At 45.1% G+C, this 16,263-nt stretch overlaps 1 protein-coding gene across 4 annotated transcripts in view; it reads left to right on the top strand.

The window, feature by feature from the left end:
• Window positions 1-5,935, top strand: part of TMED2 (transmembrane p24 trafficking protein 2) — a 51,362-nt gene extending 45,427 nt beyond the window's left edge. For 2 of the 4 annotated variants that reach the window (XM_085635336.1, XM_085635338.1), the window contains 3 exons: window positions 1,845-1,952; window positions 4,459-4,624; window positions 4,918-5,935. In XM_085635336.1, coding sequence (XP_085491462.1) covers window positions 1,845-1,952; window positions 4,459-4,583 — 233 coding nt within the window. In that variant the 3' untranslated portion in view covers window positions 4,584-4,624; window positions 4,918-5,935. Of the gene's footprint in view, window positions 1-1,844; window positions 1,953-4,458 lie in introns of all 4 variants that reach the window. The other 2 variants (XM_085635337.1, XM_085635335.1) reach the window with 1 other exon arrangement.
• The last annotated feature ends 10,328 nt before the right edge of the window (window positions 5,936-16,263 follow it).

Here is a 16,263-nt window from a genome sequence, read left to right as displayed (position 1 = left end):
GTCCTGATGAAGATGACGATTATCAGCAATTTCCATTGAAACGTACATAGACTGGATGGTGTGACATCCCAGTCACCAGCACAGCTACTGAGGGTTTGTTTCACCCCTTATGATGTAATCACACAAAGGCTCCACACCGTGTGGAGAAGGGAACAGGAGGCATGGGGTTCTAGGAGCTAGCGGCCTCCATTGCTAATTATTTACCACAGAAAGCTGCTCCTAGTGAAGTGTGACCCTACTACAGATATAAACCTATTGTGAGTTGGGACATCTCACAAAAAGTGACGGACTGGTCTCACACACCACCTGGTGTCATGCTTCATCATCGGCCAGTCCTCGCCCTCCAAAACCTTCGTTTGATGTAGGGTGGGCATACACCTGGAGACAGGGATGCACTTCTAAACTAAAGAGTGGAGGCCCGTGAAATGCATTGTGAAGTTAAAAATCATTATAGTTACCAGAAAGTAAATTTTAATGTGGCCAATAACTATATGATACTAAAAGCAAGGGACGGTGGGTGGGGTGTTTAGTGTCCCCTAACCGTCTCGTGAAAGGTCGACCTGTTTCTGCCTAAGCGGCCCGGGCGGGTCCAGGGCATTCATCAGGACCTAAATTAGGATTGGGGCTCCGTTCTTACCAACAGGTAGTAAGAAAGTACCACTATGCGGGTGTGGCAAAGGCCGCACTCCGCTTCCTGAAGGGCTTCCAACCATCAAGCCCAAGTTGGAACAACTACTTGCCACATGGGGGGAGGGGATTCTCCTGTTCATTTGTCTCAGGATTGGAATCCCACGTGAATCCTATGTTGTTGCTCCCGGTCACCCCTTGTGATTCCATTTGTGTATGCAGTGTTGTACTGGGGTGTGTATGAGTGTGTGCAGTATGTGTCAGTGATACGATTGACGAGTACGTGAATGAGATGTGAGTATGGGGTTGTACCGTGATGAGAGTGGAGTTTAGTCCTTTGGGACAATAAGTTAATTGTACACTGTATTTACAAATAATACACTGATAACGTTTGGTTAAATAAGAAAATTAAATTGATCTGTGTACGTTGCCTTGGAAATGAGTAGCATTGTTTAAATCGTGTATTATAATCAAAAACAGCTGTTTCTTGTTTTGAAACTAAATGGGGGGGGAAAAAATAAAATTTGAATTATAAATGTTTGGAGATATGTTGTGCAACAGGAGATGACCCACTAAATTGACGTCCGCTGGCAGTAAAGTAATATAGGTCAAGTGGGAGGCTTTCTATTTTTGCAGTTTTTTTTTTTCCCCCCTTACTCCCAGACCTGCACAGGTATCCTTTTTCAGTGGGGCGCCTTTCTTATTCAGGAATGCTTTGAGTTATACTTCATGAGAAAAGCCATCCACAGTGATCATCCCGTATATGTGCCGATGCACCAGTGGCCATCTTGGAATATTTGTTTGTTATACTTCATTAATTTACCATTCCATGGTGGTCATTTTCAAACTGTAAATTAATAATAAAGTGTAAATTATGTCAAATACGCATTGGTAAAGCCATTGAGCTGCGGGTGAGACCTGTTGGCTTTGTCAGTGCTTGTTTCTGTAAAGTTGCCCAGCATTTGAGAAATATTTCTTATTTTGAGTAATTGGGCTTGAAAAGAATTTATTTTAGTGTTGATTGGTATGGTACACACAAGCCCGTGTAATCCGCATTCTGGCTGTACCCGTTTCCTCTTCACAAACAACACTTATTTGATTCTAGTTTTTGAAACTCCTATGCAACGCTAGCATTTAATCCATTGCTTAGCAGAATTTTAAAAAGTTTGCTAATCCTGCATATGCTTTATGAGAAACCAGTCATTTATTTTTTGCAGCACATCAGAATAAGTTGGAGGAAATGATCAACGAGTTGGCTGTAGCGATGACTGCTGTAAAGCATGAGCAAGAATACATGGAGGTTCGTGAGAGAATACACAGAGCGAGTGAGTATGAATCCTTTATTTTCAACATCTTTTATTTTTTTCTATGTCCCCCACCTTTCATGTTTTTGTTTTAAGATCAATATAGTGTGTCTTGGTTGGATCAAATTAAATATATTAGGCAGGTTGTGGTGTTTTTAGCTATAATCTTCCCTTGTTAGATTTTAGGCACTGTCCAGATGACCCTAAATGTGAACTTCGTGTGTATGTGAAGCCAGTGTTGTGGTTTGAGGGCAAGTGTAATATAGTTGTCCCGTGGAAGCCTAAGCACAATCTAGCTGCCTAGCTTTGAAACTTTGCAAAGTGTTTCTTTATGAAACCAGGGCAGCGCTATTGACGATCAGTAGCAATGGTTTGTCCTGTTCATCCTAAATTCGATCTAGAGTAGTGGGTGGATTTTCAGAGTGGGAGGAGCTGCAGCTTCATACCCGAACCACTGCATTGTTCCAAGTTATGTATTAAACTTCTGAATCTGAAATTATCTACAGATCTCTTTTTTTATTTTTACATTTGGAGCGGATGTTGAGGTAATGCGAGACTTGGCAGCTGGCCGATGGGTACAATTAGAAATAAAATGTATATTTTTGAATCATTTAGGAAGGGGTGAATTGGAGGGAAATAGTTATTTAACTTGGACCTAATCAAGTAAGTCTAGTCCTTTCATTTTGCAAGCTCAAAAGGTACCATGTCCTCTATATCTTTTAAAATACCTAAAGGTTATTAATAACTAGAAAGATGTTGGTGCAGAAACAACATATGATTTTTTTTCCCCACCGTGTACACATTTTCTGAAACGCAGCCAAGAGGTGAATGCTGAAGATGTAACTTTTATTATGAAGATGGAAGGCTAATTGGTCCCGACATTTGCAGCATCATCCTTTACTTAAGTTTGAGTGATTTTGAATATTTTATGAGTTATGGTGGCACTGAAGTGCTGCCGATTGGGAATAAAATATTCCTTCTCTGTTGAATGTCGAAAAGCAGGTATTTTTCATTGAGCACCTTGTGCCAGAGAATATATATTTCTTTTTAATTTCAACGATCCTTAACTTGTGTCTTTCACAAAAGATATCCAAAATCATCTGAGTTTTGAAAACAATTAGAAATAGTTTGTATGGCCTTTGGAACTGCCATAATATCTGAGGCATTTTATTCTGCAAAGCTGAAAGGTAATGAATAAAAATGCTTCTTTGTGCTATCTTTCACAAGATTCTGTGCTGCTGGCAGAAAAGGGGATGGAAAGAGTTTGTCTTTGGAATTGCAGGTGACGTACCTGTTAAACAGGTAAACTTTTAGCGCTGTGCCAAGTGTTTTTTTTTATTTTTATGAATACATACCCTGATCCAGGCTGCCCAGAGAATTTGTTAAAGTGAGATTAGAAGAAAAGTCTGGAATGACCATTAGCGGAATTTGATATAGTAAGCGAGTAAGAAATCGGGAAGGGCCAGTAAGAGGTGTCCGGGCTTGACATACAGAGGGAAGTAGGTAAAAATATGGAAAAATAGGCATGCAGTGATAGTTTCATGTGTGCACACAGAATACTGAAACAGGACAATAGGAGCAATTCTATGATACGCAGTGAAGACAAATGACCAATATCATGTAGTTTGCAGACTCATGTACAGTGACTTAACTGATACAAAATAGTGGTATCTCACTTTATGCGAACAGCAATATATGTTTTTGTTTTGACCAAAGAGATTTAGGAGTGTGGTTTGAGAACTTGTAAAACCAATGAAAATGCTCTTTTTGATTTAGTTGTATCATTTTAAGTGTAGAGGTGTGTGTGTGTGTGTGGGGGGGGGGGGGTGTATATAGGTAAATGCTCTTGTTAAGGGCTCTTAATCCGACTTTGCATTCTACAAGGCTATTTCTACCAAGACATTTTCGGTATTAGTTCTGGTCTGCTAGTATGTTTTATTTAGAGTTTTTGTAAAGTGCTATGTGTCTACATTTGGTTAGCCAAAGCACTAGTACAAGAATGGGGAAGTTAGATTCTAATCTGTTACAGCAAGTGCTGCTCTGGTTTTCTTCAGTCACTACCTGTGGACATGTAGGTTAGAGTCAATACAAGCGGAGACACTTGTTTTCAGGCCTTTCCTGGTACGGTTGAAATTTTGTTCCGCCCACGGCTCATGTTCAAGGAGTTTCATAGTCTGGATACATTCTTAAACTCCCATAGTTCTTTCTCTTTATTTGTTCTTTCTGAAGGCTTGTTAAAAGCTGATCACAGGTTCCTGTTAAGCACATAATTAGTGGCCATCTTCTGCAGGTAGCCTGCATCTCTGCCCAGTATCTTTGTGTGTGCATTATTTGTATAGTATGGTTCTAGTAAAAAAAAGCAGCAAACTGCTGTACAGGTTGATAGCCAAGCACACAGTAGTGTGATGGCTATTGGATTGTTACTGTAGTGGGCCACGTGGACAGTACAAGGGACCAGTGATGATCCTAGTAAAATGTGATTATATAATAAGTGATTAAAAATGTCCTTTTTCTCTTCTCTCCGCAGTTAATGACAACACCAACAGCCGAGTGGTTCTGTGGTCCTTTTTTGAGGCACTTGTATTAGTTGCTATGACACTTGGACAGATCTATTATCTGAAGCGGTTTTTTGAAGTCAGGAGAGTCGTTTAAGGAGCTTTTCTTCTGCTCGTCACCGTAGTCCTAATTCACTGGTCAGCAAACACCTTGGTCACAACCATGTCACTTAGCTCCTGATCTTTATTTTTACAAGCATTGTTACATTTCTTTCTTAAATTTCTTTGTAAATTAATGAACTGTTTTACACTTTAATATCCATACCAATTTGTACTGAAAGAAAAATAATACTTGAGGTCGCCTTATTGACCTTGGCCTCGGATTTGTGTGCGTTTACTGCATTTTCAAGCCAGATGTTTCTAGATTGTAATTGAAATGTACTGATTAGCTTCACCTGTTCTTTCTGTTTGTTCTTACATTTTCTGCCTAGGCATTCAGCACAGGACGGTGGTGCCTGTATGTTTCCTTTACATTTTGATGACTGCAGTAAGCTTGCCACAATTGGCCAAAGACCAAATACCAGCTTGAGTTTAACATCTGTAGCCTTTTCATGAAGAAGTTTGGTCACGAGTTGATGTGTGTTTTTAAGAAACGGAGATGAAGACCTTTGTTTTGCATAATGGCGAGACTTCTGAACAGTGAACACTCTGGGCTTTGCCAGCATCCGATTTTAACCATCTTTTTCTGGTTTTACTGATTTGACATGTAAACATGCTCTACATGCGTTGTGTTTTGCAAACAAACTTGCAGGTATTTCCTGAAACTTTAAGTACAAATAATTCCTCGCCATGTGTCTTGAATTTTGTTTTTCCACTGTTAAGTTGGGTGATATCAGAGTCTTATGGAGCCAATTGTGGGGAATGTGAGGCAAAAATAATTAAAGGTTTGTTGGGTGATTGAAATGACCTGCATCTAATGTATTTTAGGATGGAACTGGCGTTCTTGTGGACTACTGGGTATGGGTAGTTTTGAGCACACTTTTCAAAACAGACTTTAATTTTCTTCTTTTTTTGACACAGCTAGACTTGAGTTTTTGTATAAATCAAATCTACTTTTCTCGTTCTTTGATGATGAGTTAAACAATATAAGTGTTTGTTTATAGTATGGGCGATGATCCAGATTATGTTGTGACTAATGTGAATTAGTTGCATGTATTTTTTTCTTTCTTTCAAGGGGCGGGAGGTAATGTTTCCAAAGAACAAACCTTTTCTACAATTAATTTAAGATTTACTACAGGTTTTCGTGTTACGAGCAACCCTTTTTCGATTCCGGACAAACCTTTACAGCAGCAGTTGACTTTACTGGGTACATGTCACAGTAACTGCTGCGTGTCAATATTTGTTGTGTAAAATATCACTTGCAGGCTAAATTCTACGATGTACATTTTAAATTGCTATTACTTAAAATAACCCGAGTTCAGTGAATAATAAACACAACATTGTTTAAAATGTGTTTTTTCACATTATTTGCTCTATTTAACATTTATTGCAGGGTATAGTGGTCAAAATCTCTATGGTTTTAAAAAATGTATTTAGTGATCTCTTGATTAGGTGTATTTTTATCTTTTATTTTTGTAAAATGGATGATGTGGTTTACAGATAATATGTAGTTAATAGTAATGTGTCTAAATAATGCAACTTGTTAGGCAGTTATTTTAGGGAATGTTTTCTGCCTGGTTGAGGGTAAAATGCAAAACGTTATATGTTTAACAGTGATAATTTATTATATACATCTCGCTCACTTGGGTTCGGTTAGAGTGTCACAGAATCTGTCCTCTCCTCTTCAAAACATTGTAGAGAAAGCCCTTATCCCACAGCCACATCGCGCACACATGCCACAGGAATTTACATACGCAGCAGAGACCACCTGTCGTGTAAACTTAGTCACCTACAGGGTGGTGGTAAGGAGGGGCAAGCGAGGAGTGGCTGTGCCCATGAGAACATAAAACTCTAAGATGATGAGTTGGTGTGACCACCACGCTAGTGGGAAACTCATGTTCTTGAGAATTGCAACCCAGAATAACAAGATACTCACAAGTACAAGGAAACAAGTGGTACAGAGCTACGTAGATAGTGCAGCTCTTAGCACATACCTATTTAAGCTGGCCTAGACAATAAAAACCGTCAGATCACCACTAGGATCGGTGTATACAGTTTCTAAAATGTTTCTATAATGTGAGCAGCCCCAAACACAGTCTAAAACACTTCGCTAACACCTAGGAAAGCATGGTTGTACCCCATACAGTGCAAGGTATATGGAGACCAAACCCAATCATGTGGACTAATTGGCACAGCTGCCACTGGTTAGGTGGAACAATATCTTGCAGAGAGAAACCTCAAAATGTTACCGGCCTCTTGGTTTGGTAGTCTGGTTACAAAAACCTAGACCTCTTCCAAACACCACTGCAGGGAAACAATTTTACTATGTTGTGCTTGGTCTGTCTGCAGACAGCCCCAGTCATGATCTTTTTGTGAGCAGCCCTCAACTGTCAAATAATTGGCAGACACATACCATATTGGAAAAAAAAAACAAAATAGAGAAGCAAGCCTTGTGAAGCTTAAATTCTACACATGCACATAGTTTCGCCTGAACTAATTTGTTGCTTTACTCTGAATTCCACCCAATGTCTTTAGAACGAATAACCTTCCTAAGTTGCCATAACAATGATTCTTTGGCTAAATTGGAGATTCTGTTTATTAGGAACGGCTTTGGTTTGGATTTTTCATTGGGTGTCAGTTATACAAGTACATAATCATAGTCCCTTTTTAAAGGTTGTTTAAAATGAAAACGTCGAGTCGGAGTTTGTTGGCCTCCCAGGCAATTCAGATTTTCTTGTGCTGTAGCGCAGTTCAGACATCTAGATCAGTAATGGCGGCGAAGGGAGGAAATGTTAATATTCATGGAAGTGTGAATTTAGGGGGCACAGATCCGTTTCGGTTGGCTGGTGGTGGACCTCATCCTCCGCCTTTAATCCTTTTTGCAGCGGCTGTCTCCTCCTCCGCAGTGTTGCTTGTCAAGATGGTAATATGGCGTGGCAGATGGCCATCTTCAGTAGAATAGATGGCACGGAATGGTCTTGCTTCAGGAGACAAACACTGGCCTTTTTTGCCTTATTCATGGAGGCATGGGCGGGAACCATGGAACTGATTTTTATTTTTAGGTTTCGCCTGCACAGCGCTTGCTCTGTGCTTGAGAAATCTATTGTTTGTAATATGAACTTAAAAGGGATTTACATCCCACTTCCTTTCTTTCCTGGCATCTCATTGGGTCCTATAAGTGCCACTTACCTTTCCCCCTTTTTCTATTGGCTGTGGCATATTTTCCTGCATTTACCAATGCTTGTTCCTCGTCTGCTTCTCTTAGCAGTTTCCTGCCACCGAAATACTGCTGACGTCCGCTTTGGTGGAACTATGTTTTCATAAAGTTTTGCCTTTTTACTATTGCAGCATATTTCTATAACAATTTATCACCTGAGGTTAATTGATTTGCATAGAATCACAGGATATTGCATGATGCTGCTGAGACTCGAACCAGGATCTCCAGTTCTCGAGTCAGCAGCTGTGGCTGCTGCGCCACATCCTCTCCACTCCTGTGTTATCTGTCAGAGAGCGCTTTCCTTCTCCCAGACGATGATTGATGAAAGCAGGTCTTTATTCTTTACACGATACTGATGCATTATCAATGCTTGTTTGCTATGTGGGCCTTCAAATGTATGGCTTGGAATGTAAGGTTTCCACATATATGGCCCAACATTGCAGTGGAGTGAGTCGGTGAGCAAAAGAATGTGCCAGTGAAGGGTGAAACTTCACCCTGGTTAATGACTACAGCTGACTGGTTTGTTTATTCTTCTTTGAGGGGCCTTTTACTTTCAGATGGGTGGACCCGAGATTTTTGTGCTCTTCTTCGTAAGGCCTGATTTCGGTTTAGAAAGCAGTTGTGCCACCAAAAGGAGCTGAAACAAAAGTTAACTGGTGATAACCAGAATTGCCAATAAGTCTCTCCTTTAGGACCTACTGTCTATTACAATGCCTTTTGGTGATGGTTTACAGAATCTGCAAAAAAACATTGTTTTTCTCATTTGTTTTTCTAATGTGTGTTTGCTATTGCTGTGCAGCATGGCCCAAAGGGATAAAGGCGCAATAATCTGCTGCTTCATTTTGTAGTCGTGCGCATCTGATAGACTTCTAGCTGCAGATTCTTACCTTTGAATTTCCCAATGCCTCGGGCTGGATCCAGAAACTTTTGCTGAGCAATACCCCTTGTGCATGCCGCCGGGTGGCTCCATTCAGCTGCCAGTGACTGCATCGTTAGTGTTAATTATGATATTGCAGTACCTACCCAGGCGCGCAGACGTCCGTTCTTTTCTTTCCGCACCGATCTGGAAAGAGCTACCCCTCTGTCGCTTTTTGTCAGGTTTTTTTTCTCCACTTTTGTCGCATTCTGAACTTTTTCCGTCTTCATGTGTGAGGGATGTCTTCGAGGAAGACAGGTTTCAAGCCGCGCGGTGCTTGCCACCGCATGATATCGGTTACCAACCCCCCACCTAGTCTGTCTCTGGTGTCTCGATTGCGGCCACGACTCAAAACCGTGCTTGGACTGCTGGGCCATGGCTCCGAAGGCCTTGAAGGAGCGGGCAATGAAGCTCCTTACGGCCCTGCAGTCGACACCGTCTAGCAAAACTCCGCGGAGGTCCCGATTGAAGAAGAGGTCGCAGGACCGCTCCTGAAGCCTGAGGTCCTCGGGACACTCGAAGAGGCCTAAGAAGAAGTCCAAGCGGACTTCATCTTCACCTAGGCTTTTGTCCTAGGCACGGTTCTGTGGAGCCAGAGCCAGGGTCGACTTTGTGCCTCACTCCCTTTCCGGGAGCCGGAGCGACCCCAACCCCCCGCTCAAATAAAATAATTTTATGAGGCCATGCGCCGTGTATTTGAGTGGGCCAATCCCGCTGGTGAGCCCTCTGGCCCAGTGGGGTCGGAAGAGGTCCGATTGGGTTCGATGCCGTCAGCTCCGGCCACTGTGCTGGTGGGGTCTCATGCCGGGTCGATGCGTGCCAACGCGGCCTCTGGCGTCAGACCCGAAGTCTGTGCCTGTGGCACCGGCAGAACCAGCACCATCCTCAATGACAGTCGTAACGACGCCACTTGGCACCAATTCCGAAGTCGATTAAACTCAGGGTTTCTATGTTGTCGCCTGGGCACTTTGAGGATGTGCTAGTCTCAGGAGAGGAATGGCAGGGGTCTATGGACCCTCTGGAATACCAGGATGACACTGCTGAGCAGTTGGGCTGGTATGGGGAACTCGCGAAAGCCAGTGGACTGGGCACTTCTCCAGATACTGGCATGCTCTCTCTGCCAACAGTGGCTACGGAGGCAGGTGCATCCTATGCTATGGTGGTAAAAAGGGCAGCTGAGGTCCCTGGACTAGGGCTACCCTCCAAGCAGGTTAGGACTTATCTCCTGATGAAGTGCTTCAACCTGGGGCTTCCAATTCGGTACCCCTTTTGCCCTTTAATGAGGCACTTAGATGTCCTTCAAGGCACGTGGTCCAAGCCTAGCACAGGGGCTCCTGTGAATAGGACGGTTACATGGCGCTATTGCACAGCACCAGATGATCTGAAGTTCCTCAGCAAACACCCCACCCCAGAGAGTTTGGTGGTGCAGGCCTCTACTTAACAGGGTATGTTCTTTTCCGCCCCTTCAGACAGGGAATCCAATAGGTTGGATGCATTTGGGAAGTATTATTTTTTTACCTCCAGCCTTGCATTGCGGTTGGTGAATACCGCATTCTTATTGGGCCGTTTCTCCCACTCCTTTAGGAGATGGTTGCGCAAGTGCTGCCACAAGTCTCAGAGGAGGCCCGGGCTGTGCTCTCCCAAGCAGTCCAGGATGGGAGAGATGCAGCAAAATTCACCATTGGGTGTGGCCTTGATACAACCGATTCGCTGGGCAGATGCATTTGAACAACAGTGGCCTTAAGGCGCCATGCCTGGCTTAGGACAACTGGCTTCTCTGGCGATGTCCAGGCCAGTCTCATGGACATTCCCTTTGATGGAACCTGTCTTTTTGGGTAAAAGGCAGATTCGCCCCTGGTCACGTTCAAGGACTCTCGAGCTACAGCCAGGTCCTTGGGTGTCTCCAACTCCTCGTGGCCAATTTTCCTTTCGCGGCAAAAGAATGGGTTTCCAGCCCTGCGAGGACGTGGACCCAGTGCATTCCGATCCAGGAATGGAGGCCAGAAGTCATTGGCCACCCTGCCCCCGGCAACCTACTAGTTTGAGTCTGAAAGACCACCCTACCCCAGTTAGCGGGAGAATTCTTCACCATCTCCTCCACTCGAGATCCATAACATCGGACAAGTGGGTCTTCCAGATCATTCAGGAGGGCTATTCTCTGCCTTTCCTTTCCTCCTCCCATTCTGCCAAATCAGGGACTGCTGATGGAGGATTATCTGAAATTGCTCCAGGAGGAAGTTACAACTCTCTTGGCCAAAGGAGCTATAGAAAATGTCCCAGTTTCAGAAGTAGACAGTGGTTGTTACTCCCGCTACTTTCTGATTCTGAAGATCAAAGGGTTGCCTCCCAATTTAGATCTTCGAACCTTCACACTCTTCCTCAAGAAGAAGTTGTTCAAGATGCTCACTCAAGGTCCGGTTTTGTCTGCCCTAGACCAAGAAGACTGCATGGTAGCGTTGGACCTGCAGGTTGCGTATTGTCGCATCCCCATCCTGCTGTGGTTCAAGGTAGGCTGTGAGTACTTTGTTTACCGTGCTCCCCTTCGCCTTACCAGTGCCTCTTGGGTGATCACCAAGGGGATGGTGGTGGTCTCAGCTCATCTGCGCAGGTTAGGGGTGTCAGTCTTCCCCCGACCTCGACGACTAGCATTTGAAGGTGTTCTCGGCCAAGGCAGTCGTCTTCCATCTTCAAACTACACCGGACCTCCTGGATTCGCTGGTTTTCTCTATAAACGTGCCAAAGTCACACCTGACTCCTTCTCAGACGCTCCCTTTCATCTGGGTAGTTCTGGACACAGTGCAGTTTCGGGCCTAACCTCCTGATCAGCGAGTCCAGGATATTCAGGTTATCATTCCAATGTTTCGGCCTCTATCCTGGATTTCGGTGAGAATGACCCTGAGACTGCTGGGCATCATGGCCTCCTGCATCCTGCTAGTAGATCATCATGTGAGATGGCATATGTGGGCTCTGCAGTTGGGACCTGAAGTTCCAGTGGGCACAGCATCTAGGAAATCTAACCGACCTGGTCCAGATCTCGGAAGGAACTGCAAGAGATCTGAAGTAGTGGTTGACGAACCAAGATTGGGTCAACGGCAGACCCCTCTCCCACCCCCAACTAAAATTCACAGTGGTGACCGATGCGTCACTTCTGGAATGGGGTGGCCATCTGGGTGAGGTGGAGATCGGGGTACACTGGTCTCCGGCGGAGTCAGGGCTCCACATAAATCTATTGTAGTTTTGAGCGTTGAAAGCATTTCTTCCGTCTATCAAGGGGAAGCTAGTGCAGTTGTTCACGGACCCCACCGCCATGTGGTACTACAACAAGCGGGATGGGGTCTTGGACCCTTTGTCAAGAGGTGCTGCATCTCTATACATGGCTGGAACAGCAGGGCATAACTCTGAGGGTTCAACACCTAGCAGGATCTTTGAACGCCAGGGCGGACGAACTCAGCCAACGATGCCTAGCGGATCACGAATGGCGTCTCCACTCGGAGGAGGCGCAAGGTCTCTTTCAATAGTTGGGAGAACCTTGGTTAGATTAGTTTGCCTCCGAAGAGAACTTGTAGTGTCAGCATTACTGCATGCTGGAATTTCCAAGGTGGCTATCAGTTGGCGATGCCTTTTGTCGCGAGTGGAACTGCGGCCTGCTGTACGCCTTTCTGCCCATACCATTCCTACCCAGGGTTCTGAAGAAGATCCGGAGGGACCGAGCCAAAGTCATTCTTGTGGCTCCAGACTGGGCTAGGAGAGTATGGTATCCAGAGCTTCTGAAGATGAGCATTGATCCTCTTATCAGGCAGCTCCTTCGGGAAGATCTTCTGTTGCAGCAGCAGGGGAGGGTTCTCCACCCAAACCTGTCAACTCTGCTCCTCAATGCATGGAGATTGACGGGTGGCAGTTGGTGGCTTTTGACCTCCCTCCGAGGTTTGTAATGTTATTGTGGCGGCCCTCCACTATCGGTATGTTGGCAAAAACTTGTATTATACTGTATGGAAAGGTCTATTGACCCTTTTTCTGCTTCTCATTCTAACCCTTGCCCAACAGGGCTCTGCTTGGGGAACTCAAGGGTTATCGCTCTGACTGCTTTTTTGCTTCTGCCAGACCATATACATATTTATTATTCTCTCTGTCTCTCTCTCTCTGTGTCTCCCGGAGGGCGAGTTAGTTGAGGGCATTATCTTGCTTGCCTCCTTATATAATGTCCTTTCCGAACAAAGTGGTGCTTCGCACCAGGGCTTCATTTTTGCCAAAAGTTGTGAGCTATTCTATCGGGGTTAATCCATTATGTTGCCCACTGTTTGTGTGCGCATCCCTCTAAGGAAGAGAAGAGTCTCTACCGACTGGAGCCAAAAAAAAAATTATTGTTCTACCTTGACCGCACAAAAGAGTTCCAGGTGGACGACCATCTTTTTGTGGGGTGCGTGGGAGCAAAGAAGGGGAGGGCAGTGCAGGAAAGGACCATTTCTCACTAGGCCTTTCTTTGCATTAAGACTTTCTATGCACTGGCAAAGAAGCAGCACCCTGAGGGATTAAAGGCCCATTCCACCAGGGGAAAGGCTACGACTAAGGCCTTGGGTGTCCCAGTCCAAGCCATCTGTCAGGTGGCAACGTGGGCATCATTGCACAAGTTTGCTAAACACTACTGCCTGGATGGCCGGGCCACAGGGACAGGCATTTTGCTCGCTTTCTCAGTCGTGCAGGACTTCCTAGTTAAGCGAATTGGTCTGCAGCCCACCGCCGGGATGGTATGGCTTGGGTATCTAATTCAAAGGTAAGGAATCTGCAGCTAGAAGTCTCTATCAGATGAACAAGTTACATACCTTCGTTAACGCATTATCTGGTAGAGACTCTTTCTAGCTGCAGATTCCTTGCAGCCCCACCCATGCCTCCCGCTTTGCGGACTAATCTTGTCGGGCTAGGCTTGTTCATCGCCGTCCTCTGTCAAACAACACATTCTATTTGAAGATTTGTGCATTTTGTGATTCTTGATATCTTGTTACTTTATTCAAAATAAAATCTATCTCTGTGGTGTTGAGCATTAAGCTCAATCAGCCATTTTAGGCCTCCACAATAAAAGACCAACATCTAACCACTACTTGGAAAAGTCTTCATCTGGTCCTCCTTATGGAACTCACTTTGTTATTATTCTCATCATCACTACTGAAATAGAAAACCGTCCTTTTTCTTCGTTAGTGTCTGGCCAGTTGGCTTCTATATTATGGTCTGACATAATTGCCAGGGCTTCTTTGGGTTCCCAGTCCGGATCTGTCCATCAGCACAATTTACTTGATTTGCTTTGTCTTTATGCAGGGCGGCTATACCCCAGATATTTTTCATTGCATGTTACAATACAGCTATTTACATAAGTTAATGACAAAACATTCAAAATATTCCCAGGCTTGTCAGTATACACCTAGGCCTTTAGGACAGTACAAGAGTATACCCTTTAACTGGTATAATAAGTTTGTTATACGTGTTGCATCTTTTTCAAAGGACTCTGTACTGTAAGAAACACCAAGCATGGTGAGCCACAGCCATTGAACAGACCAAGGAAAAAAGCACCAGGGTACATTTAAAAAAAAAAAAGCTACACTGCCTAAGCAAGCTTATTGGAGCTCCTTATCTCTTAATGAAAGCCACCTCCAGCTGTAGCAACTATATGTGACTGGTACAAACCAAGCAGTACTTGACCTAGGATGTAGTAATAGGAGAAACAATATGTATTCCCCCTGTGCACCTCTTTCAGTATTGCAGTACTCCACATTGAGTAGGCACCTAATCTCAACAGCTCACTACATATCATGAGTCCAGCATAAGTCTCCTCATGCATTCACTCTGCTAATGTGTGGGAGAAGATTGTGTTCAAGGCATATGAGCTGCAGATCACACACTTAGCATAGATCGCCATCTGGTGTTTGGCCCAGATGTTTGCACTTGTTTTTGTCCTGGAAAGTCTTTGGAAGTCACGAGGTAGGTGACTCCTCCTTTTGGATCATAGTGCGCATGGGCATCAGCTCCATCCATAGAATGTTTTTTTTCCACCATCGGGCTCGGATGTGTTTCTCACGCTCCACTTCGGAACCATTACCGATTCCATTTCGACGCGCAATCCTTCACCCTTTCTACGGTATTGTCTCGATCGCGAACCCTACTCGTTGTGCATCTCTCCAAGTCGAAGTCTTCGATTACGGTCGTCGACGAAGGCCTTCGGGCCTACCTGGGCCATAGCATCTGGCTCATGGAAAGGACACCATTCAAGAAGTGTCCTCGATGTGGGTCGAAGTTTCCCCACACCGATCTGCATGAGGTGTGTAACCTCTGCTTGTCACTGGAGCACGAGGCCAGAGACTGTCCAGCTTGTGCTTCTTTCTGCTCCAAGAAGACCATTCGGGATTGGCGAGCTCTGAGGACCATGGCTCGCTCGTCGACCGCAATCCCCAACAACATCTTCCAAGAGGGCGTCAATGTACCGGAGCCGGGTCGGATTGAAGAAGGCCATGTCAGCGCTTCCGGAGCCGATGACTCCAACGTCGAAGAAATCACTCCGGCGCAGAGGGTCGTAAGTAAAGACGTCGACCCTGACCCCCTCCATACAAAAAAGGCTTTGGTCACACCTTCGGGCCCAGGTGCACACCAACACACAGCTTCCCACGCCCTGCCCTTGGACTCGGCAAAGAAGCCTATCAAGCCTTCAGGTGAGACTGGCTTGAGTCAGCCTGCGTCCGGTGCCGAAACTCAATCTTCTGCACCGAAAAAGAAAACGCCCTCCTCCTCCGGGTCAACCGCTGCTTCCACCTCAAAGCCCTCAACACCGAAAACCACAAGCGCCGGCACCGAAAAAACACTCTGAGCCGACCAAGAAGCCACTCCCCAAAAGTTCAGACTCTCACTCTTCGGAGCAAAACTACATGGGTCCAAACCCAAGGACACTCCGGAGCCGGTGCCGAAAAAGCCTTTGGAACCGAAACACTCGGCGCCGGAAAACCAACGCTTATCAGAAGAGCTTTTTCGACCAGACCCTGCACAAAAAACTCTGGTTAAAGATCCTAAAACTGGTCAATTGACACTAAGCTCCAAGAAAGCACCACTGAACATGGACAAGCCTACACCTGTTCCACCACCTAGGAGGGGATGTAGCAATGTCCCTCTTAAGTCCCTTCTCTAACCCCTCCACCTCATCCTCCTACACCATCTCCTACACCAGTAGACTACGACGACAACTCTGATGACACGGGGGGGCTGCGGATGATGTGCCACTAGGGGATCCCAGCCCACCTGGTTCCCATGACCCTTGGGATGGCTATAATACACCGGATGTCCCTATTCTCCCGCAAGACGACATCTACCCCTCTAGGCCTTCCCCACCAGAGGACACCATGGGCTTTAATCAGCTCGTACAATGAGCTGCCCAGTACCACGGGGTCGACCTACACACAGACCCCATCGAGGAGGATTTCTTGTTGGACACTTTCGACACTACACAAAGGTCAACATCTACTTTACCCATGCTCAAAGGAGTTATTAAGCATGCTCCTGGTGTATTCA

This window comes from Triturus cristatus, chromosome 11 (assembly GCF_964204655.1).
Source record: "Triturus cristatus chromosome 11, aTriCri1.1, whole genome shotgun sequence".
NCBI classification, from domain to species: Eukaryota; Metazoa; Chordata; class Amphibia; order Caudata; family Salamandridae; genus Triturus; species Triturus cristatus.
The sequence above is the reverse complement of the archived record's forward strand: the minus strand, read 5'-3'. Positions and strand labels throughout refer to the sequence as shown.